This window comes from Larimichthys crocea, chromosome XIII, assembly GCF_000972845.2.
Source record: "Larimichthys crocea isolate SSNF chromosome XIII, L_crocea_2.0, whole genome shotgun sequence".
In the NCBI taxonomy this organism is placed as follows: domain Eukaryota; kingdom Metazoa; phylum Chordata; class Actinopteri; family Sciaenidae; genus Larimichthys; species Larimichthys crocea.
Window position 1 is genome coordinate 29,753,315 of NC_040023.1, and position 23,451 is coordinate 29,776,765.

At 40.8% G+C, this 23,451-nt stretch overlaps 2 protein-coding genes across 8 annotated transcripts in view; both read left to right on the top strand.

The window, feature by feature from the left end:
• Positions 1-19,995, top strand: part of arhgef1 (Rho guanine nucleotide exchange factor (GEF) 1) — a 36,695-nt gene extending 16,700 nt beyond the window's left edge. For 3 of the 7 annotated variants that reach the window (XM_010741386.3, XM_019267188.2, XM_010741387.3), the window contains 28 exons: positions 879-921; positions 1,066-1,171; positions 2,221-2,361; positions 4,403-4,432; positions 5,358-5,469; positions 5,662-5,737; positions 5,920-5,949; positions 6,399-6,602; positions 6,853-6,994; positions 8,124-8,135; positions 8,959-9,120; positions 10,030-10,220; positions 10,343-10,489; positions 10,893-10,975; positions 11,225-11,350; positions 11,528-11,642; positions 12,313-12,413; positions 12,589-12,663; positions 12,789-12,864; positions 13,618-13,785; positions 13,878-13,965; positions 14,073-14,180; positions 14,322-14,374; positions 14,486-14,629; positions 14,744-14,869; positions 15,335-15,519; positions 15,983-16,088; positions 16,649-19,995. In XM_010741386.3, coding sequence (XP_010739688.3) covers positions 879-921; positions 1,066-1,171; positions 2,221-2,361; positions 4,403-4,432; positions 5,358-5,469; positions 5,662-5,737; positions 5,920-5,949; positions 6,399-6,602; positions 6,853-6,994; positions 8,124-8,135; positions 8,959-9,120; positions 10,030-10,220; positions 10,343-10,489; positions 10,893-10,975; positions 11,225-11,350; positions 11,528-11,642; positions 12,313-12,413; positions 12,589-12,663; positions 12,789-12,864; positions 13,618-13,785; positions 13,878-13,965; positions 14,073-14,180; positions 14,322-14,374; positions 14,486-14,629; positions 14,744-14,869; positions 15,335-15,519; positions 15,983-16,057 — 2,919 coding nt within the window. In that variant the 3' untranslated portion in view covers positions 16,058-16,088; positions 16,649-19,995. Of the gene's footprint in view, positions 1-878; positions 922-1,065; positions 1,172-2,220; positions 2,362-3,920; positions 4,314-4,402; positions 4,433-5,357; positions 5,470-5,661; positions 5,738-5,919; positions 5,950-6,398; positions 6,603-6,852; positions 6,995-8,123; positions 8,136-8,958; positions 9,121-10,029; positions 10,221-10,342; positions 10,490-10,892; positions 10,976-11,224; positions 11,351-11,527; positions 11,643-12,312; positions 12,414-12,588; positions 12,664-12,788; positions 12,865-13,617; positions 13,786-13,877; positions 13,966-14,072; positions 14,181-14,321; positions 14,375-14,485; positions 14,630-14,743; positions 14,870-15,334; positions 15,520-15,982; positions 16,089-16,648 lie in introns of those variants that run through there. The other 4 variants (XM_019267186.2, XM_019267187.2, XM_019267189.2 and 1 more) reach the window with 4 other exon arrangements.
• A 327-nt stretch (positions 19,996-20,322) lies between these two features.
• On the top strand, positions 20,323-23,036 carry cd79a (CD79a molecule, immunoglobulin-associated alpha). Its single transcript, XM_010741384.3, has 5 exons — positions 20,323-20,499; positions 20,853-21,194; positions 21,932-22,044; positions 22,334-22,396; positions 22,560-23,036. Exons 1-5 carry the CDS (start codon positions 20,394-20,396, stop codon positions 22,683-22,685), a joined length of 750 nt encoding a protein of 249 aa, XP_010739686.2. The 5' UTR covers positions 20,323-20,393; the 3' UTR covers positions 22,686-23,036.
• Positions 23,037-23,451: the final 415 nt, after the last annotated feature.

A 23,451-nucleotide genomic window follows, 5' to 3' on the forward strand; every position in this document is an offset into this window, starting at 1 on the left:
CGAGTTATGTAAGTCGGTGGTGTGTATTTCATGAAAATCAATTTAGAAAAACACAGCAGCCTTTGCAATATAGATAGATTATCCTCTCACTGTGTCGTATCAATATGAATTTGATTTAGTGCACAGCTGTAGCCTGTGCGCGGATGTGTGTTGGCTCCGTCTGTGCAGCATCCTTCGGTTTCTGGCTGTCTTTTTCCTCCCCTTGCACCTGGCCTCTGTCACATCTCTGTCATATTTCCTCTCCAAAGCTCATACGCTGTACACGTCTGTCACTCGCTCCCTGTCTTTCTGTCTATCTGTCTGACCCCACTGCTTCCTGTCAGGATCGTGGGAAAGCCCTTTCAGGAGGACTCATCCTCTCTTAGCTTCTCTCTCTTTTTTTTTTTTTTTAAAACCTCCATCTCGTTTGTAAACCCACTGACATTAACTTGGCCCTTGTGGTTATTTTTATGTCAGTGACAGAGCTTTGTACCTCCCTACTTGATACATGTGTTGTTTCTTTTTTATTTCTAATGTTTAAGTGACCCCTTGTGGTGATGTGTAGCTACTGCACACTTTATTCGGATTCATCTCTATTCATAGAACTCAGTTTTCTTGGGTCATCACACAACAAAGAAACAATTATCCATCTTGCATTATAAAGAGAGGTGTTTCTGTCTGTTTAGCATACCCCATAAAGTTGAATAAACACCTCTCCAAAACAGCAAAAACAAGAACAGTATAACCTTATCATGGTTTGTTTATAAGGTTTACAAAACTATTTCATTACTGTATTAGTTTTAGCTAGTTGTACCTATAATAAAATAAAAATAAGGTTCAGATTATGTAAATGTAATATTCTTATTTGTGCCCGTTTTGTCCTTTGCTCCACAATATAGATCCTCAGAGTGGCAATTCCATCTACTATAACCTATGAATTGGGTAAGTTATTTTCCTGCAGTGTGTTAATCACAAGTTATGATATATTTTTTGCCATATACACACGCCTCAACCCCACACAATGTCATTTTTTGTTTGCCGCTACCTCTCATTCACTCCCTTCTCTCTGTCCCCTTTTCCTTTTAGACCGGACTCGTCCTGAGCTGCTCCCCGATGAAATCCAGAAGCGCTTTGTCCAGGATATTCAGAAACTGCAGGTGCCTGAAGTGGCCAAACAGTTAGATGATTTCAGGTGAGAAGCCCTATTCTGGACTTTACTCAGCCAGTCAAGTGTAGTCTTTGTTAAAACCAAATACAGTTTTTGCCTCAGTGAGTGTTTTTGAAGTTTGAGAACGATGTTCACATTCAAATCAGTTAACACGCAAGCAGGCGAAGAGCTCAGGTTATCAGCTTAATAAAGCAGTAATGTAAGATCTGCCAATTTAAATGACCAATGTCTGAATTTTCTGCATGCATTACATACAACTTATAACCTGAAACTCAACTTTTTGCTCAAGTTTTTCGATTGATTCCTGAACCTTTAAAGGCAGCATTTGGCTTCAGTTCATGCAAATAAATATGATTTAAAAACTTGCGTTAGATGAGCAGCATATCCCAGATTTGACACATAACCATGATTTTCCTTACCTTAATTCTGTTGGTTAGGTATCTCAGCTTGATCTAAACTTTAGTACGAACCTGCGGCTTTGCACTTAACTGAAGCAGATTTAGACAAGACCCTGCTCTGCTATATAGATTTAAGCCTTATACATTTATCTTTGCTGGAAGGCTTTCATTGTGAATAGCATGAATACAAGAAAAGGTCATCTTGATCTTTCTTTTTCAATAGTGTTTTGTCACTGTGATGCTAATGCTTAAGGCTCATTATTTAAGTAGAACAAAATATCTTTTAGACAGGCTGTCTTGGATTGAGATGCACAGTAAAATGACCTGATTTGAGATCTGCGAGCGAGCTGCCAGAAACCAGGAGCAATCTTTTTCAGTAAATCAAACCTAAGAACACACAAAATAAGCAAATCTGGATACAATGGGGAAGGATAATGTGAATTGAATTATCTTGTTTTGTGAGTTATAAAGGTTTCCCTTCAGCAGCTTCTGTCTTGGAACAGATATGAGTGTCCATATTTTAGGCATGGTAATGCACTAAGCAGCCCTCTTCATCTCAATTATGTGTCTGCTCACAGAATCGAGAAAACATTGATCAGCATACTGTATCAGTCTTTTTTTTTTCAATATTAACCTTGCCAAACTCCTGCCTCCCATATGCTTTGTCTCGCACAGGCAGAAGAGGATGATGGGTATGACCCCCAACGAGGCTGAGCTCATTGACGTGGAGAGCCACTATCCCACCGACCGCATCCCGATGGAGATGAAGGAGAAGTCTGTAGCTGAGAACTTGCTGGAGAAGATGTCTGAGTCACAGTGAGTGTTTCTCTCTTCCAGTGCACGACTAGAACAGATGTAGACCCCGACAACGTTATTGTGTATGTACTACAGAATAGTAATGAGGAAGGAGTTATTTTGGATGCCCACGATTCCTAAAGGTGTAAGTCAGGTAATTTTCTCTATAGACACTGTTAGGTGACAAACATTCGAAGCATATTGGACGTTGAATGGATGTGAAACACACCCAGTTGAATCACTGGTGCAAAAAGAGTTCAAGTGTGACTCCCAAGGAGCATCAAAGGTTGCATACGTGGGGCAGATTATACTTTGTAGAAACCTGGTAATACATTCACCTGTTTAAATCAGCTCCCTTTTGGATTTGGAGTCAGTGTTGTGCATTTGAGGAACTGTGGAAGTCAGGCAAATTTGGCAGATGACTCATTAAAAAATGCAGACGAAACAACAACACACAGTGTCAGGAGGAGATTATTAAAAGAAAACTTTCAAATGGTAATTGGACAGTGGGGAGAATACTCCAGTCTCATCTCTATCATCTCTGTTGTGGGTGTATCGAGCATTCGCTGTGCACATAAAGCATGCAGAGGCAAACGCAGAAGAAACTGGAGAAAATCAAGCTGACTGGAGCAGAGAGCTGGAGAGGGAACAGTGATTGGAAGAGAGCACAATAGAGCAAGAAGGAAATGAAGAGGCAGAGAGGAAAAGATGGAGTCAGCAGTGCCACGCTGGCAGGAAGGCTCTCTCTTGGCATTTTGCCAACCGGAGGGAGGGATAGTGGTGATGGTGGTGGTGTGTGTGTTGAAGGGGAGGGAGGGGGGGGGTTACACAGCGGAAGAGAGAAGGGGAGAGAAAGGGCCAGAGGGTTATCGATGCGGGATAGCTCCTGCCCGGGACACGGTTAAAGAAAGAAAGCAAGAGATCTAGTGGAAAGTTAATCTATCCTTGACCCTGTGGCCAACTACAATGTGTTATCCTCTACAAGAAACGAGTCAGACAGAGAGGGAGAAGAGGCCAGGGAGAGGGAAGAAGACTGTCTAACTTCATCTTGTCAGAAGAGGGAGAGAGAGAAAAAAAAAGAACAACAGAACAGAAATGAAACGAGATGCGCTCGTCCTGTGGATATAACCACGCTGTCAGAGAGGACAGAAAAAGCCTGCAAAGCAGTCTGTATCAAAGACATGATAATTCATCTTTTGACTCACTTATTCACTATCGCACAGTTGGATCTGTATCCCCAACGAACAAACGAATCATTCAGTTTCACTCTATTCATCCCCTCTGACAATCAAGTCTCTCTTCCCCTCACTCTTAACATTCTCCCACACTCTTGCACCCAGTAACCCCCCCATCCAACGCCCCGTGATCCCACCACAACACAGTGACCTCGCCCCAGCTGTTTCTCATTGGTCTCTGTGGTGATGCGAATGAGGCAACCAGACCGTTTGATTGGATTATACAAGGAAATCCCGGGGAAACCCCTCCCACCCTTTATGTTCATAGCAAAACATGAGTATCCAATTTCCACAGTCTTGCCTCTGTGTTGCATCAGACAAAAACAGGGTTAAATAGACATTTCCGCTGTGCTGGAGCATTTCTGACTTGTGTGCAGACAGCTTACTGGAGAGACAATCCCGTGCAGAGAAAGTTTTAGACAGTCCGGAGACAATAGTTTGATTTATTTGCAGATCTTCAAGAGTTGATTTTTTTTTTTTAATTGTTGTTAGATCAGGCAGAAGTGCAGCTTTTGATGCATCTTCTACTTTTTTGATCTTTTTTTTTTTGTTTTCTACCTTTTTTTTGTGTGCAAATTTTAGAATATGTTCAATAGCTTCTGCTCTGAACACAAAAACACAACAGTCAGCTTTGAGTTGGATCAGGAAAAACTTAGTCACTTCAGATTCCATCGACCCAAAACACACTTAATAATCAGTCGAGCAAGAGAGAGGAAAAATGCTACTTAAGAAGAAGAGGTGAGCTCGATGCTGCAAGATGCTGTTTTTGCTTTTTGTCTCTTCCCAAATGTAACATCACTGACACCTGTCTCTTTTTCTTCTTTCAGACTTACGATCGTCTCGGACGAGGAAAAATGGTGAGTTAAGTTGTTTTTTGGGTTTTTTTTGTACTGTTTGAAATAGAGTTTTTTGTTTGAGCGAGTATTCGTTGCACATGGGGCTGATTTCATCTGCATGCTTTTTCCAGACCTGGGTGTGGTCAAACCACAAGATTTTTGCATACCGGTTCAAGAGCACCAAATAATCTTTAAAGCATTTATTTCAGTTGCCTTTCTTCTAGCATATATATTTGTTTGTTTTATGAATAGTCCCTGCACTCCATAAAAGTATCTTGTAAAGTAATGCATTCTTAAATTTTCTTCTCGATTAATGTGTTGCATGTACAGTGAATTATTAAACCCTGTCATGCACACCGTAAGTCTTTTATACTTTTCGGTCCCCAGTTGTGCTCCTCAGCCATTAAACATTTTTATGTTGCCGTCAGTGTGTTCAGACAGCATGCTCTGTTAAACTGGTGATGCGAGACACTTGTACTTTTGTTGTGTGCACATCCCCAGAGGCTCCTCCCTTCGTCTTTTTTTTTCTTTCAGCTCCTCCTTTTGTCTTTTTGTGTCATATTTTTCTCTCCTCCCTATTCTTTTTTAACTCCTCCTCCTCCCCCTGCAAGGAGGTGGAAAGAGGGAGGTGGAGATTTATTCAAAAGAACAACTCTCCACCTCCCTCTTCCCACCTCCTTGCATCTGTCCATCCTCATTTTCATCCTCAGGCCCTTCCATCATTTGCATCAGTTTTTGTCTAAGTCTCTCAGCATCACCAGTGACATCAGAGACTATGCAAACACAGCAGTGAAGGACAGATTCATCTATTTTTTTATTAATTAATATTTGAGTTTTAATTTATTTAATTAAATTCTGCAAAAAGAACACTACAAGTATTACCAAAAAAAAAAAAAATGTTAGATTTTATTTATTAATGACTTTCTCTAACCTCCTTCCTCCTCAGCCAATCCATCTTTTCAGCGGTGGTCTTCTACATGAAGCACCTCGGGGTAAAAACCAGGGCAGTTGACAATAAGAAGTCCAAAGGAGGCTTCTTCAGGAGACAGCTGGTGAAGGTAAGCTACAGTACCATCACTTATGTAGAAGTATAACATCTCTGTCCTATAAATCTGTGATCAGCCAGGTCGATAAATGTACTGCACTGCCCTTATTAAAGTTTCATGGGGATATTTGTGCTCTCACAGCTCTTAGTTTTAACTTTGTTTTCATTTTTCTTTCTTTGCTCCCTATCTCTGTTATCTTTCCAGAATAAGAAAGATGAATCCACAAAGGGCAAGCCCAGAGGGGTGTTTCCTGGCATCCCCAGCTGGATTGCAGGCAACAGTATGTATCTGCTTTTTGTATCTCGTATTTTTCATTGCTGACCTTTTCAGATAGATGAAAAGTATCTACAATCTCTAAATTTGCACATTACATAAAAGAACTGTGTAGTATCTTTACACATTGATGTCCATGAATGGTCTGGATATGAGAACATGTTGTCCTGCCCTTCTTTCCTGTTACAGCTGAGGTCAAACCTAAAACGGAGGCTGAAGGTACTAGTCGTTCAGAGTTACCACCCCCCCTTTTTTTATTAGTAGAATGGTCCCTTACTAATCAACCCATACGCATGTCTGCATGTCTCAAATCAAACTCGGAGGGGATGCGGGTGGGGCATTGTTTAGTTGATTCTGTATTTCAGGGTGGTTGTTTGAAAAATTAGTATCTTTATTTATTTATTTTTTTTGTAATTACCATAAAACCCTCACAACGCACACGTATCTCATCTGCAGGGTTATGGGTGTTCTCTTGTACCAAACTAACCCTTTCATTTACTACAGAGGCCCTGATTGCACCACACTCATCCCATCTGTTTGTCTGTCTTTTAAAAAAGTCTCTGTCCCCCTTTTTTCACTGATTGAAGTGCTTTTGGGTCATGTTTTCTGCACCTGCTTTGTCTTTTGTTCAGCTCTGTTAAACCTGTTGCACTCTTCACCCTCTTCAGCGGAAAAGGACAAAGTGAATACAGAGCGCAAGGGTATAACTCCCGGCAGAGGCTCCTTGACCGACCCTGCAGCAGCCCCGTCCCTTCCCAGCAAGAAGTCTGTTTCCAGTGGAAGTCCTGCCTCTCTGCCTGGGTTAGAGATCAGTGATGGCTCCGGCAACAACATCAGCATCGTTAACAGCCCTGAGTCTTCACACATCGATGGTAAGCCTGCTTATTGACTAGACTGTGTTGTGTGGATCTTGGAGTGTGCCGCCAGAGTAATTCTGCTTTTTCATTGTTGAATTATAATCCACTGATAAATGGTCAGTAAAACAGTCCACCCAGTAGTTGTTGAGACACAAATATACAGCTTTCTAATTTTATGGATAAAAAAAACAACCAACTCTCCTTCAGCAGTAGAATTAAAGTGCATAACCCCTTATTTGTTCCCTCTCCTCCTTTTCTCTTCCAGGCCTCTTAAGCAATCGCTTGGAGCCTCCGAGCCTGTCAGACAGCAGTGAGGTGTCCCCCATCGGGCTGGGAGGAGGGCTGATCGTTGCGGAGCCCCTCTCACCTAACGACACTCCCACTGAGGAAAATCCGGAGAAGGACAGGTGAGAAGGATGGAGGTGGCAGCAAAAACAGTAGCATCCAGTGAGTGAGATTATAACTGCAGAGCAGTGACTCAGGAAGAAAATACAGGATTATAGATTGTAATCAGATTATAATTAGACTACATGGGAGGTGTTGTAAAGACTGTATTGATCCAGCGCTGGGAGGGTTAGTGAAACGTGTCTAAATTCCTCCGGCTGAGGGAGCGTGGTAAAACTCCCCCAGCAGTCTGTCCCTGCTGTGTGCAAGCTTTTGTCATGCTGCCTGTTGTTCGCTAGCTAACAGAGCCCGCCGTTTTGAAAAAGGACCTTCACCAGGTGAACTCCAGACCCAGTCTTCCCTACCAGCCCTTTGCCTTCCCTTTCCCTCATGCCCTTTCTCCTTTTTACTTCTTACATTGGCACGTGTGCTCTCCTTCTAATATCATTCTGTCCTGTTTGTGTTTTTTTTGTGTGTGTGTGTGTCCTGTTGTGCGTCTCCTAACGTTTACAATAAAGCTTCGTTGCAGTTTTTGTTGCATAAAGGCATTGTTTATGCAGTTCTGACATTTTTTTTTTTTTATTGGATTCAGGCACATTTAGGTCAAACACTGGTGATTTCTTCTAGAGTGAGACATTTGCAGTTGTTTTGGTGATACGGCACCGACTATAGATGAGCCTTTCTAATGCTGCAGCTTTCTCCCCGGTAAACAGATTTGGCATTTAAGTCAGAAATTTTAGTAAACGGTGATATTTCGTCTGAAGTTTGGCTAACGCTTTAAAATGTATGAAGATTAGCATCTTAGTCCACAGATTTAGACGAAGTAGCTAGTCTTCATACTGTGCTGCTATTTATTTTCAATTTATATTTCAGTTTGTATTGCTCACCTCGTGTGCTTCTCAAGGTGTCTGCGTCTATTGTGGCCAGGGACCGTCCTCTGTCCTGCTTGTCTCAACAGTGTGTGCGGTTACATGTTGTGCCAGGGGCTTTTTGGCATCATATTTGGCATGCTCTCCTCTGACAGTGGTTAAAACTTGTTTAGCATATCATGGTGGGGTTTTGCATTCTGCATGTTCTGGTTCTTTTACTGTGGCTTTACAATAGTTGTGTAAAGGCGGGCGTGTAACGATGTGGTGTCCCGTGTTTTTGCAGACGGAAGACAAGGTGGGTGTCAGCGCCTTGACGCCTTGAGTCATGGACATGCTTCAGGCCTAATACTGATCACACAACGCACAAACCAACATGCGCACACACCTCACGTTGAGCCCTGCACTCCTGATACATAACACACTACATGGCTAAGTATCATGTGTCTGCTTGTGAAGGAATTAGAGTAAGCGTGATTGTTGAGATGAGTTGGAGTATTTTTAGTGGAGAATGCACGTTGTGTGGATTTAGAAAACTGTTGACATAAATGACCGTCTGGTACAGACATGTAGAAGGAATGCATGGCTACTTTCTTAACATACTGTTCTACACTGGCTCCCATTAACTCATGAGGAAATGTATAAAGTGTTGGCATTCAAGTGGTACCATGTCTGCCGTATATGAAGCATACTTTATACGTTGTCTAACCAGTATATGCATGGCGTATGTCATGCATATACTCTTTGCACACTCACTATTTTTCTCTCTTTTTCTGTCTTTTGTTGATGTTGTTTTTTTTTCCCCTTTTGAATGATTCTCTTCCTCTCCTCCTCTTTACATTTAACACAAATGTCTGTGCACACTGACTGCACGTGACTTTGATACTTTCTCTTCCCTTCATTTTATTTTCACTGCCGTCTCTTCTTTCCATCCTGTGGCGTCTATTTGTTTCCTCCTTCCATACTTTTGTTCCTGTGCTCTCCTTGTCCTCCCTGTGGCCTCTTCTTTTCCTTATACATCTGTCCTTTCTTGCATTTGTTCCTACCTATTTCCGTCCCTATCTTTTCTCATCCCTCCCCCCCCTCCATCCTCTCCCACCTTCCTTCCCTCCCTACAATAGGAAAGTGGGGCGTAGCGAGAGTGCTCGTGTGGACCGGCACTCCTCTCGGCGCCGCGGCTCTTCCCGGGCCAAACAGTCTCGCTCCCGTAGTGATGTGGACCTCCAGCCGCCTACCTTGACAGCAACATCACCTACCCCGTTCACCCCCCAGCACCCCCATTCGTAAGATGGACAAACCCCCTCTTAATGCCTTTCTGATTGGACGGATGCACAGCAGGGACAGGCTGTCAAACACAGACAGTTAAAACAGGATTAGTGCAGCTTTCCTGAAATAATAAGAAGCAGTTAAAGAATAAATAATTGGTATTAATTTGAATATTGACGGATCTAACCCACCTGGCTCATTCAGATCTAAGTAGATCACCTTGAAAGAAGATTTGAACTAATGTTTGTGTAAGCAAGCTATTTTTTTAAGGGTCTGTGTCTCTTGTAGACACTAAATGAATCAATCTGACTGACAAACTGACAGGTTTACTGACTCTACTATTGATGGATCTGTCTCTAATAGTTGACCTGTGCTGTGACCGACCGGAATTGAGTAACAGTTAAATAGCACTCTGTCTTGCAGTGAAAGGTTAAACATTCAGCGCTTCAGGGGAATGATTATTGAGTAAGGTAAGCATTAGCCAGAGCTTTTAAGGGTTGGTTCACTTGCAGTTAGTCGACTATAAATCCACAACACACTCAGAGACAGAGACAGACCATTTGACTCTTTTCAGCTTTCAAAATGAAACACTTTATAGTTCTAGTTTAAAAGCTTAGTTTCATGTTATTTGTCATTTTAAGCTGTCAGTTTTGCAAAACAAGCTTCTATTAAACTGATGCTTTACTCTCTAAGCTACAGAAATAACACAGTCTATCTACTAGATACTCTCAGTAGCTATTTAGCATCCTTTCATTATTTAATGTAGAGACGTCACTGCAACCAGCTGCTGCTGTTCACAGCCAACGATGTCCACTCGACCCACCAGACTGTGTGTCACATCACTTGATAGCCACCTGGGTGATACTTGAAGAACGTTGTCATAACCAGTGTGAATGAGTCATCCTCACACTTCCTTTGTTCCTCAGTTTTGAAGGACCAGCTTTAGTCCCAGAAGGGCCCGGTCATTCCCCGACCAGCCCCTCCCCACAGCTGGAGGAGATGGAGCCACGCCTCCTGGAGTTCGAGCATGACCCGCCCAACTGGAGGGAGCTGGCCCCCCCTGAAGCCCTGTCTAGTCTCAGCAAGAAGGAGACCAAGAGGCAGGAGGTCATCAATGGTGAGAAGGAGAGATGAAGCAGGAAATGATGACATGGAACCACATGTGAAAATAAAATTGCAGTATGGTATTTCCTTCGAATCCGTTTCTTTATTCTGTGTATACTCCCTCTCCGATCTCAGAGTTGTTTGCGACAGAGCACGCCCACGTGCGGATGCTAAGTGTCCTTCAGATGATCTTCTCCAAACCTTTGGAGAAAGAGGAGCTCCTGACCGCCACTGAGCTGGCCGCTATCTTCCCCAACCTGGATGAGATCATCGATATGCACTGTGAGTGCTGCAGCAAAGAGGCATTTTTTCTGACTTGTGTTTGTATCCGCCCAGAGTCACAAGAGCTAGTGCTCCTATTCCACACAACAAGCAAACATTAGTGAATCTAGATTTGAACCCTGAAATTAACAGTTTGTAGCTGCCTTTTCTCTATTCGTTGTTAGTTATGAAGGTAACTGCTCACATAACTTGTCTGTTTGAACAGGATGTAACTGGGTGTACAGTCGAGAATAATACAGAAATCAAATTTCACTTTTCTTTTTTTAAATTGCACACGACAAAAGACAGTGTTTCAGTTCTCATCAATTCTTTTGTGACTGTTGGTTGATGACTGTAAAGAAGTGCTGCTCGTTGTATTTTAAAAGTAAATTGCTTATTTGTTTGTCTCTGGCTTTGAATCCAGATAACTTCTACGAGAACCTGAAGAAGCTGCGTTTGGATGACAACTTCATCGTCAAATCCATCAGCACCACAGTGCTCAACAGAGTGAGTCATCATAGTCTTTGTGTCGTCCTTTTTTCTTCTCTGACAGTATTGAGATTTTTGCTTTTAGTCCAACTGATATCTGCTAACAATTTAACATAATTTGGCAGTAATTGTGCCAAAGTCAGATTTTGAAGGTTTAACAAATGCTACATGCTGTTCATCTATAAAAGTAAAATACTGGCCCATCTCCTTACTCCTCTCATTCTTCACTTCTGGCTGGCTCAACACAGTTTTGTTTTGTTTTCACAGTTTGGGGGTACAGAGGGGGAGTGGTTCCAGAAATTGACGGCCCGGTTCTGCAGTCACCAGTCATGGGCCTTGGACCAGATCAAGAGCAGGCAGAAGAAAGAGCCACGCTTCAACTCCTTCATACTGGTACCAGAAAACAGCTACACACACACACACTCACATACAGATAGATAGAGACTCAAAAATAAGTTCTTAAAGGTTTAACAGAAAGACACACATGGATGCACTCACAGATGTGTCGCATGCAAGAAGTCGCATAAGTGATCATGAGTTCTGACTTTGTGTTTGTGTTTTAAATCCCAGGAGGCAGAGAGTAAGCCCCAGTGCCGCAGACTGCAGCTCAAGGACATCATTCCCATAGAGATGCAGAGACTGACCAAATACCCATTACTGCTGGAGAATATTGCCAAGAACACAGGTGTGTGTGTGTGTGTGTGTGTGTGTGTGTGTGTGTGTGCGCGTGTGTGTGCACGCGCGCTCCTGACACCTTATTTTTTTACTGATGGCTGCTTAATTTTAATTAATTATTAAAGGTGTGAGGAAACAACAAACAAACAAACAAACAAAATCACATCATATTTAATTTTATATCACAATAAACAAACAAAATCACATCATATTTAATTTTATATCACAATATCAATATACTGCATATTTTGGGTATATAATCATTAACACTGATGGAAAAATCATATAGAAATGTTCTGATACATCTGCGGACAGGATATTGTTAGATCACTTCATAGCCTTGTGTTTCCTCTTTGCAGACTCCATGTCTCCATGGTGTTTATATAGATTTTGCGAGGTGATACATGGGCTTGCCACATGATGATTGTGTAAATAATTCTAGATAAAAATTCAGCCGATTATTATCCTAACGTTTTAAACCACATGTGCCAATTTATATCAGGCTACAGGATAAATGTGAACAATATCTGCTCTTAACTTAAGCACAGCAGCGAAACACGTAAACAATCGATTGGTGTTTGTCCCAGATGTTTGTGCGCCCTCGTGATTTATGGCCTTTGTTTGGGCTCTGCTGTGAAAGCTGTATTTTCCTCACTCTGAGTTGTTCTGTCTCTCCACAGACGACCCGGCAGAGAAGGAGAATATCCAGCAGAGCGCAGAGTGCTGCAGAAAGATCCTCAACCATGTCAATGAGGAGGTCAAATTGATGGAGAACCTATTGGTGAGAAACACACAATCCATCACTCAACACACTGTTATGTCTTGATTGAGCACCGATTGGAGTCTGGTGAATTCATTTTGAGACCTCTGAAGGTCTCTGCTTGTTAGACTACTTCTATTTCAGAGCCCGCCTGTCCTCTGTCTGACCTCCTCACCTTTGTTTTTTTTGTTCCCAGACTCTGAAGGACTACCAGCGGAGATTGGACACATCAGGGCTCAAACCTAGTAATGAGCTTTATACTGAATATAAGGTGAAGTTTCTTTCAACAGTGCTTGTTTGCACACACTTTCTCACTTCACAGATTTGAGTTTTTTTTTTGAAAGAAATGTTTTTGTTGAAAGAAATTTTCTCATTATTCTCCCTTTGCCTTTTTAGAACATTGACCTCACTCAGAAGAAGATGCTTTATGAAGGCCCTCTGACCTGGAGAGTCACAAAGGAGAAGGCAATTGGTAAATATATTCCTGTGTGTGTGTTGCATGCATTCAGACTGCCTTGGGTTTCACTGCCCTACTTCGTTCTGCTACCGAAACAAGGACAGACATTTCACAGACATTTAAATATTTGCTATTCTAAATAAATCAAACAAATCTTATTCTAATATTTCCTAATTTGTATTTGACAAGATATAATCAGATTGCTCTTCATCTGTTTCCAAAATGCAAAGGCAGGTTTATTTGGGGATTTTGAGAAACCATTGTCTCACATCTTTCTGTTTTCATTTCCCTTTTTTAAATGTGTAGGTTAAAGTTTGCTACAAAGGGAAACCCAGCTGCAGTGCAGATGTTTTTTTAAATCTTATTATTCATCTTTATCTTATTGGCCCCTTAACTTCCTTTTTTATATCCAGTTAAATTCAGTAACCTAATCTCAATTGAACTTTATTTTATTCCTATATGGGCAATTGCACACAGCAGTTTGCTGCTTGGATGACACAGACACACACAACAGACAGGAGGAAAAAGGAGGAACTACTGAACTCATGAAACTAAAAACAATCAAGGCCATAAGCTTTAGAAACTATATATAGAATTGGTAATAAATACATTAATAAATAATATCTAAAACAAAGTAATCATAATCAATAAAGTAGTAAAGACATATGCATAAAATGACCCACGGGGAATTGAGAAAGCCTCTCTATCCTGCTCGTCTTTTGCCATCTTCTCTAATTCACTGTCTTACTCTTTCTCCTCGTCTCTCAGAGGTGCAGTGTGTGCTGCTTGGAGACCTGCTGGTGCTCCTGCAGAGGCAGGACGACAAGATGGTCCTCAAATGCCAGAGCAAGAGTAACATCGCCGTGCAGGAGGGCAAGCAGATGTTGAGCCCCATCATCAAGCTGGACTCAGTCTTCCTACGTGAGGTGGCCACAGGTCAGTCTCACACAGTAGTTTTGCAGACAAAACAGTCGCTTCCATCATGAGATCAATACCATTAAACCTTCCAATTTTTTTTTTCCTGTCAGATCGAAAGGCCTTCTATGTGATATTTACCTGGGACAGCGGTGCTCAGATCTATGAACTGGTGGCTCAGTCTGTTGGAGAGAGGAAGATGTAAGTGTCAGAGAGGAATACACTGACTAATCATGTTTGTTTCAGAAGGTAAATCATAGCCTGCAGTGTGAACTGACTCATATATGTGTGTGTGTGTGTGTTTACAGCTGGACTGATGTGATAAAAACAGCAGTGGATGATCTGAAGAAGAGTGGAGCACCCATGCGGTTGACGCTGCCTCCTGGAAGTGGAGGAGCTCCCTTCAGTCCCACTACGTATGTGTCAGTGTGTGTGTGTGTTGTGTTGTGTTGTGTGTGTGCTTACTCGTCTGTTGAAAGAGCAAGATATATTCATCGCCTGCCAAGGTTCACCCATCTCAAAATATCTCATTTCTTTTGTCATTTTCTCTCCGTCAGGCTGACTGCCCCTTTGAGCCCGACTGAGAATGGAGGCTTGAAAAGCAGCGGTGGTGAGATTGCAGTGTTTTATCAGCTGAACGCTTAATAAATAGTACAAATTTGTTATTGTTACACATTTCTGAATGCTGGAGCCAAAGTTAAGCTCTTGTGTCTGTCTGTAGATCGAGATAAGGACAGCTTGACGGATGACAAGTCTTCAGACCCCAGGCACAGGCTGATTGATTTCCTGTCAGACAAAGGCTTCGACTTGATAGGCCACTCCAATAGCGATCAGGAGAAGGTGGCCAGCAGTGCTTTGGATGAAGGTGAATGAGGGTTTTCCTTGTACTTCTACCACTGATTGTTATATAATTACGTTTCCAGCACAGTAGCTTAACTGCCTTTCTAATAAAACCATGAAATCTGTATCCTTTTGTTAGTCATGTCGCTGAAAAGGCTGTTGGTGGGCAGCATCAGTCTATCAGAAGACTCTCAGCCCGATGAAGAAAATGGAGAGGAGCAATCAGAGAAGCCAAGTCAAGAAATGGATAGCTGTCAGTCAACAGGTACTCTTTTGTTTTTTTTATAAAGTAATAGTTTGACATTTTGGAAATTACAATCATTAGATTTCTTGCAAATAGTTACATGAGAAGATTGATACCGATTCAGGCAGTGCTCACAGCCAAGAAGTAGTCCAGCATATAACCGCTGTCTCATTTTCTCTTGCTTTCAGGATAAAACATAAAATAATAAACACAATGTGTTAGTGGTAGTGAGCAGTAGTGACCTCTAGAGATGCTGGTAGGCACTTTGAATGGAGAAAGGCTAGCAGTTTCTGCCTGATTCCACTCATATTTAACAGAGAGATGTGAAAGTGGTATCGATCTTCTCATCTAATCTGCTGCAAATGAGTGGATTTCCTAAAAATACCAAATTATAACTTTAAATACCATGTTAACTTTGGCTTTACTGCAATTCAGTATAAAACTGACTAAAAATGACACATCTAAATTGAGTCTTTCCGTCCACAGAAGAAAGCCAGACTGCAGACCGAGGAGCGGAGGAGGAGAGCGATAACTCTTGTGAAAAAGAAGGTGCAGGGACTAAGGGAGAGGAGGATAGGAGCATCAGTGCCCCCCTGGTGCTGTCCCAGGAGAGGAAGGAGGAAGTGTGCAGGAGGCTCCACAGTCTGCAGGAACAGCTAAAGAGATTACAGGTGAGGGGAGGTGAACAGAGAGAGGGGGAGAGATGAGAAAAATTGTGAGCAGGGAGTTTGACAGGGGCAGATAAAGATGAGAGACATAACAAAAAATGGGACTGGACTGGAAAGAGACACACAGTTGGGCATCAAGGATTTCACTGAGGATAACTTAAGTAAGGAGCGAGCTGTGGTATACTTTGGACAAATGGGGCCAAAAAGGCACAAAAGAGAAACTAGAGAATAGAAAACCATTTAACCACTGCTGTTATTGCTTGGCTGAAAATTGCCTTGTGAAATTGGACTTTTCTGAAAATGGCTATTATGTCCAGCTCTTGCAATAGGATGTGTCAGACCAGCAGGGAGGGAGACGAAGACAGGATGTTAAGAGGAGGAGGGTGAAAATGTGTGTGAGTGAGGGGGTGGGGATGCGAGTGTCAGTCCTCAGTTCCTAAGGTGATATTGATTTTGTGTGTTGCAGACTATAGAAGAGGAGCACCACAGGCTGCAGGAGGCCCTTTCCAAGTTCTCACTGGAGGGGTTGAACTTCCAGTAAAGACACCATCATGCCACCTGCTGGCCACTAGGTGAGAAGAAGTATAAACGCAATTATAGGTTTAAGTATCGTAAGTCAAGGAGATAAAACCAACCAGCATTATGAATTTGATTGAAAAATGCTTCATAAATTCACACCTACTTAAAATCACATAGCTCAATTGATAGCCTTTTTGCACCTTTAATAGAATATCATCTGTAAATATAAATTATTATACCTATTAATAATTTTATTTTACCGTGGGACTTTTTTCAGCCCTGAGAAGTGTCTGCACTCTTTCTGTCAGGGTGCATATGACCAAAACAACCTCCATAAATAGAGTGCATCCCGTATGTAGGCTGAAAGACAAAGCTCGGGGCAAAAACATTTTGAGGTCACATGCTGCAGCTGTAACAAACTGAACTGTAAAGAGCAAATCAACATTTGTATCAGCTCTTCTCTAGTCTCACTTGGGTTTTGTGTCTGTAAAGCCAGAGGACACTGAAATTTAAAAGTGTGGGGAACAAAATAAGATTCATCATTGATCTAATCACTTTTACATGTTCTTAAAACTGTTCTTTAAACTTACCCACATTCTTTTCTTCTCTTTAGATTTTTACTGGTGCTGGTTTGGAGTGCTTCCAGAGGCTTTCCTGGAAATTCCTAAACCCTCATGCCCTGGACTCTTGCTGCATTAGGTGGCTTTACGCACAATGCAGCGGTTCAGTGATGGAACATGGGAGGTGTGTGCATGTGTATGTGTGTCTGTTTGCGTGCATGCTTGGTAGAGAGGTATACAAAGAAAAGAAGAGAAAAAAAAAGCAGGACATCCTACTTTTGAGTGGGAGATGTTTTTGCAGAGAGGTGCCAAAAAAAACAAAAAAAACAGAAGCAATATTTTACTGTGAGAGAAATGCTGCCTAACAAAGTAGTGATTGCGATCTGCTGTAACACACATACGCACACCGGAGACATGCACGCTAGAAAATAATTTACATTATTGCCAATAGCAGATGTACAGTAAAGAAGACATGCAGTGTTTGCCTGCCGAGTTAGCTGTATAACCAGGTGGAAGCCTTAAGGGGCCAATGTAGCGTATGAAGATTTATGGAAATACTACTGCTGATATATAGTGTTATTTCTAGTTTATGCCAAAGTACCACAGAGATGCACTTTTTCTAATCAAAATAAGTTGAACCCATGCTGTTTTTGCAAAATTTATTACGTGTACTCTATTCAGAAGTTTTTTTCACAGCAGGAGCTTCATGTAGGCAGCCTCGTTTAAGAAGACCGCATGCTAGAAAGTGTGTGTATGTGTGTTACAAGTTTTTTTTTTTTTTTTTTTAATTAAAGACGTGCTTGTTTGGAGGGTTCTTACTGTTATTAGGTCACATAGAAGCATTTATGAATAGTGGCACTATAAGTAATCATGCTGTTAATAATGGAGACTTGTTTGTATTTACTGCTTTTATTTATTCCTCTGAATTCTGTCGGGTTAGTGAGTTGTATCACCTGCGTGAAACTGTTACAGCACTGGGGCCCCAAGAAGAAGAAGAAGAAGATGGAGCGAGGTGTTAGAGGAAAGCAAGAAACAAAATATAAGAATGCAAACTGAGAATGTGTAGCAAAGATCAATGTGTAGAGGGTGAAGGAGAGAGATGTAGGGACGGGGGAGTGAGTTAAGAGATTGTGAGTTGTTAGTCTTGTTTGTTTGAAGCCAGCTTGAACCAGACAGTCATGAGAGGATGTGTTGAGAACATGAGATTAGGATATGTGCTCAGTGTACTGAAGAAAAATGTAGACATAGTCTCTCATACACACACACACACACACACACACACACACACACACACACGTATACACACACACGTATACACCCACAAACACTGGGAGCCCAGTGCTTTAATAGTGTTCCCAAAGGTCATTTTTGCCACCAGGCAGGGTTATAAATTGTATTATACAACGTTAGATTCATGTTATTAGTAAGAGATTCTATTCTTCTCCTAGTAGCAATATTTGTATCAAAATTGAGCTCGTCTTTGTATTTTATTCAGCAGCTGATTGTAATTATAATTATGATGATATAATTTCTGAGTAGTGGCATGACTGTGGCCGTGCACACAGGACCAAAGATATAACAAAGCACCGTTAGATCCTCATACAAGCTGTAATTTTCTTAATGACACGCTTCATCTGTATAGTAGCATGTTACTTTATACTGATGCAGGAGTGATGGCTCGGTAGTGCAGCCTGCAGTCAGCAGCTGCTTTTCCTCTCTCCAAACTCCTAACATGTGGCAACTTAACTAAGTGAAGGGATTTCAAAAGCACATAGAAGTGTGAAGCATTGGTTGTCAGTAGAAATACCTGGTTTTTGACTTATTAGCTGCAAAAGTAATTCCTGAAATGAAGAATGTTAGACTTCTCTCGCCTTACGAACAAACCCGGACAGATTGTGTCAGTCTGTGGTCTTTTGTCTTCAGAGTGTGTTTGGGTCAATAAGTGCAAGTAAAAGCCGGTGTGACTGCCACAGCCTGTACTGTTCTGACCTGGATAGACTATAATACCTCTGGTGCTAAATTAAACACATGGGACCCGGTCCAGCAGCAACAGAAGAAGGACAAGGAAACAAGACAGTGAAGCCAGATTGCGAATATAAAGGAAACGCTGAAGGTTTGGAGGAAGGAAGACTGCAGTCTCATTCCAGCGTCGCTCTCACCAGTACTGTAATCATAATCACTTCCTGATATGCATTCTCATCCTTGTTGCCACAACAACAAATCCAACCCTTTTGACCCTGCTGGACCTCAGTATGAAATTATGCAAATGATGGTTTCATTAGTCATTCGAGTGTTTGAACGTAACTGCCATCTCTCCCCTTGTCTTCCCCCTAGAACTTGTACATAGATGTCAGCTTGAAGGAAAAAATTGAGAAGGCATAAATTACCCCCCCACACACACTTCCTCTGTGTGTTTATAAAGTCTATTAGGGACACAATAGATACACATCTTGATAACACCTTCACTTGTGATAGCATGATCACCTTTTCCTACAGCACAGTTTTACCATATGTTGTTGTGTATTTCATTTGATTTACTTAAACGGGTCGGGGAGGTTTTTTGTTACCATTTTTCTTTGTTTTTCAAACAAGCTTTTGTAATTATGTACTATGCATTTGGCTGTAACGGTGAGAGAGAGGCAGGACTTGTCTGTAACTTGTCTATGCATAAATGAATTTGTAACCATGATGCTTTTTTTTTTTTTGGGTGGGTGGGTGTGTACATTCAAGCATAAACCTGCTCTGTATTATGACTATCCAGCCATCCAATGGGATGCATTTCAACAGATAATCTCAACTAGGAATTTTTAACGGTCAAGTTGAAGTGATCTACAGATGAAAACCAGTTAACATCAGCTTACAGTGATGCTTTCAGTCGCTGGCTGAACGATGACTACAGGCACTTCTCTCTCTCTCTCTCTCTCCTCTTTGTGCGTTCTATATACAAATATCTAGATGTATAGAAAATGTATTTATAGAGTGGTGCCTTGTTCTGATGATCAACTTATTTCATAAAGGGCTCTCATGTCTGCAAACACAATCACTGTTGTTTTGTTTGGGCTGTCTTTAATGGAGGACTGTGACATTGACCTCTGACAGTGAGAGACAATGACCAAATCACTAGTAAGCAATGAGAGATCATGCCAGGATTCAGATTTTGCATCCACCTCCATGACAGCAATAAGATTTGAGCCCTCTACCAACTCAACCAGCCAGTGCCCTGTATAAAAAAGAAAAGACACCGCTCTGTTGCCATGTCGTCTATCTATAAACAACAAATATGCAAGAACTATACTGTGTATTTGGCTTTTGATTTTTATTGTGTAAGAGTCTCTTTAATGATGTATACTTCAGGAAAATTGTGGTACGTTCTGTTTTTTTTTAATTCTTCATTTTTTTTTTTAATAAATTGGGGAAATAAATTCCTGTTTGGTCATTTTATATAGTTATGAGCCAATAAATACTTTAAAATAACTTGTTAGACAGTGGTTTGGGGTTTAAATTTAGTTTGGTTTGAGTCTTCATGCATATAAACAAATTTAAAGATGGATTGTACTTGGATCCTCCAAATGTACACATAAGCCATATCCTGTATCACTATATTTGAAATATACTCTAGACAACATAAGAATATTATTGTTATAAAGAAATTAACATATAATGTCTAAATACATGCAGATATAACTTGTATGCAAATGTGGGAAGGTCCAAATTCACTCAAGCGTAAATCCTGACTGGAAGATAAGTACAACACCAGTGTGTTTGTACATTAACAGTGAAGACTGGGACCAGTGTTGTATGAAGAATCTGCATTATTTGGGTCGATTTTTTTTTAAATCTCTGGACAAAACATTTGTTAGCTCAATGGGGACGGTTATAAACTTTCTCCTCTGCAGCTTCGTTGGTAAGTCACATGAATTTATTTTAAGATGTAATAATATCTGAAATGTTTTTAACATTAAGTTAAAAGTATGTACTCTATAAACCCCCCTCTCTCTCTTTTGAGTTCTGCTTCAGTGAACCACATCTCCTGTCAAAGCAGATGGCAGTGTCATCATGTTACATTTTACTTTATTTATTTTGGTTATTGATGCTGTACGTTTACAGCTCATTTTTATTTCACTTTGTTATTCATAACTTTTAAGACCTTTTTTTGTTGTTGCAAATAATGTGATCATAATTGAATAATTTGACAGATTAAACTCAAATAATGAACAAATATATAACATCATGCCATAACTTTTGCTTCCTCCACAGTGGTTATAGCTCAGGATGAGGTGCTGTTAGAACCAGAAAGACCTTTTTTGAGTGTACTGGTCAGTGGCAGAGCTGACCTGGAGTGCTGCTACAGCTACAGCAAAGAGAAACTGAAAATGAGCTGGGTCAGGTGGATTCAAGGTAAAGGTATAACCCAGGAGCCATTTGGTATGACATCCTCAGAGGGCGTGGATATAAAAACTAAACATGAAATGGGCAAAAGACACTGTAGCACCCTTACCTTCAAGGCAGCCAAGCTGAATGAAAGTGGGCTGTACCAGTGTTTCCTGAACGGCAGCAAAATCAGCCTCTTCACACATGGCACCTACCTACATGTCTACAGTGAGTATTTATGTACAAGTGTGACTGTGTTTGTATATGTATGTGGTAGTTGCAGTGCATAGCCATCCAAAATACAAGTGGTAATGTGTGTGTTTAACATGGAGAGCTGGGAGTCAAGTGAGCTCTAAGCACTGCTAACACCTCATAAGCCATAAATCCTGTTAACCTTAGTCTACCCAAGAGCTGTGTCAGTGGCAGCATCCTTGCATATTGCAAGTTAGTTAATCTTTACATCATTAGGACGGTCTCATTACAGTCTGCTGCCCACTCATTTACTTTAAATAGCAACCAAGATTAGATCAAAGCTAATGTGTGGAGGCATTTGTCACGCTGAAATGCAATTTTACATCATAATCTCATTAAATAGAGGTGACAGATGTGGAAATGTAAAAACAACCACTAAACCCCTTGTGTGGATTATGTGTGAGATAACCTGCATTAGTTCACAAGAGCACCATTACCCTTAGGTAACAATACTACCAATTGTTCATTCATGTATCTAATACGTCACACTGTGAGCTCTATGCTAAACGGCACAGTTATATAACAAAACAATCAATCTCATAATAAATCTTTGCGTAAGTCTGTTAAGTAATTATTTCGTTAACCTGATTCCTTTTTTTGATACAGTCCAGCTTCATTCAAATGTGTGCTCTCACTTGCGCAGGTATGCAAATACCTAAATGCATGACTCTTGTTTTTTTTGTTTTTTTTCTGAACTCTGTCTGTATGCCCAGATTCAATCAAGACAATAAACCTCCTCGAAAGCACCAAAAACAAGATCCTGACCGCTGAGGGAATCTTACTGTTTCTGTGTGTGCTTCTGCCTTCTGTCAGCCTTCTCTGCCAGGTCAGAGGGTCACTTTATCATGACTAACTGTTTTACCAGACACTCATATGTCAACTCTTCCTGTAGCGTTAATTCTGAGGTGATTGTAACTTTCCCAGATGTCTTAATAGTGGTATTACCTTATCACTCATGTCAACACACCAGAAATGATTGCATGATCTGTAGGCCTGCCCTACTTTGACTGCTTTGATTACATACTGCTGTAAGGTTCTCAAATGGTAATTTTTTCCTTCATGGGAAATTGCATAATTTTTTCAGTTTTACAAACTTCTGTTTTCCCCCCTCACAGTCAAAGAGACTAAATGAACTGGAGAAGAAGAAAATGAGGAGAGAAGAGGAAAACATATATCAGGTGATCTTTACATTAGTCACCACCTCTCTGAGTCAAACACGTGTCATGGCAGACAGCATGAACAAAGATGTGATCTTGCACCACTAATCAATTAAACATGAATACGTTCCATTGATTTTTTGTGCGTTTCCTTGATATCCATCTTTCTTATCTCATACACCAGGGGCTAAATCTGGACGATTGTTGCGCCACATATGATCAGATCGAACGCTCCCAGGGACACGACCCCTATCAGGACGTGTGCAATTTTATGGAGGAAGAGGAGGAGATCCAGCTGGAGAAACCCTGAAGGAAAAGGGGGGAAGGAAGAAAGGGAGAGTGTTTTTTTTAGTAGCTCAAGTGTGTGTTATCTGAATATCAAGTTCATTCTCAAAGGCAAACGATTTGGATTTAGCTTTTGACGACATATTGTTTATTCAGCTTCTTTAATTTGAGAGTGAACATTATATATTTAGCTTGAAAACAGGACTGTAGCCAAGGATTTAGATTCAAGAAGCTCCTCCACTTCAGATAAGAACAGACCTTTTTTTATGTTTCATACATTAAGCTGTAAATTGTATTTGTGTTATAACTCTGAACTTAATTTTTTTCTGGCATAAAAACGCAGCTCCTGAGTGGACCTAGTTTCTTTGTTATCAGCTTTTTTGTTTGTTTAAAACATTTTTTAAATAAAATAACCTCATATTATGAACTTCTTGTATTTTACTGAATGACTTGATTATGTGTCACAATTGTGTGATTGCTTTTTTATTTGCTGTTTTTTTTAGTAGCTCAAGTATTACACTATATCACACTATCTGAAGATCAAGTTCATTCTCAACTGCAAACGATTTGGATTTAGCTTTTGACGACATATTGTTTATTCAGCTTCTTTAATTTGAGAGTGAACATTATATATTCAGCTTGAAAACAGGACTGTAGCCAAGGATTTAGAATCAAGAAGCTCCTCCACTTTTTTTTTAATGTTTCATACATTCAGCTGTAAATTGTATTTGTGTTAAAACTCTGAACTTCAAAACACAGCTCCTGAGTTGCTTTGTTATCAGCTTTTTTTT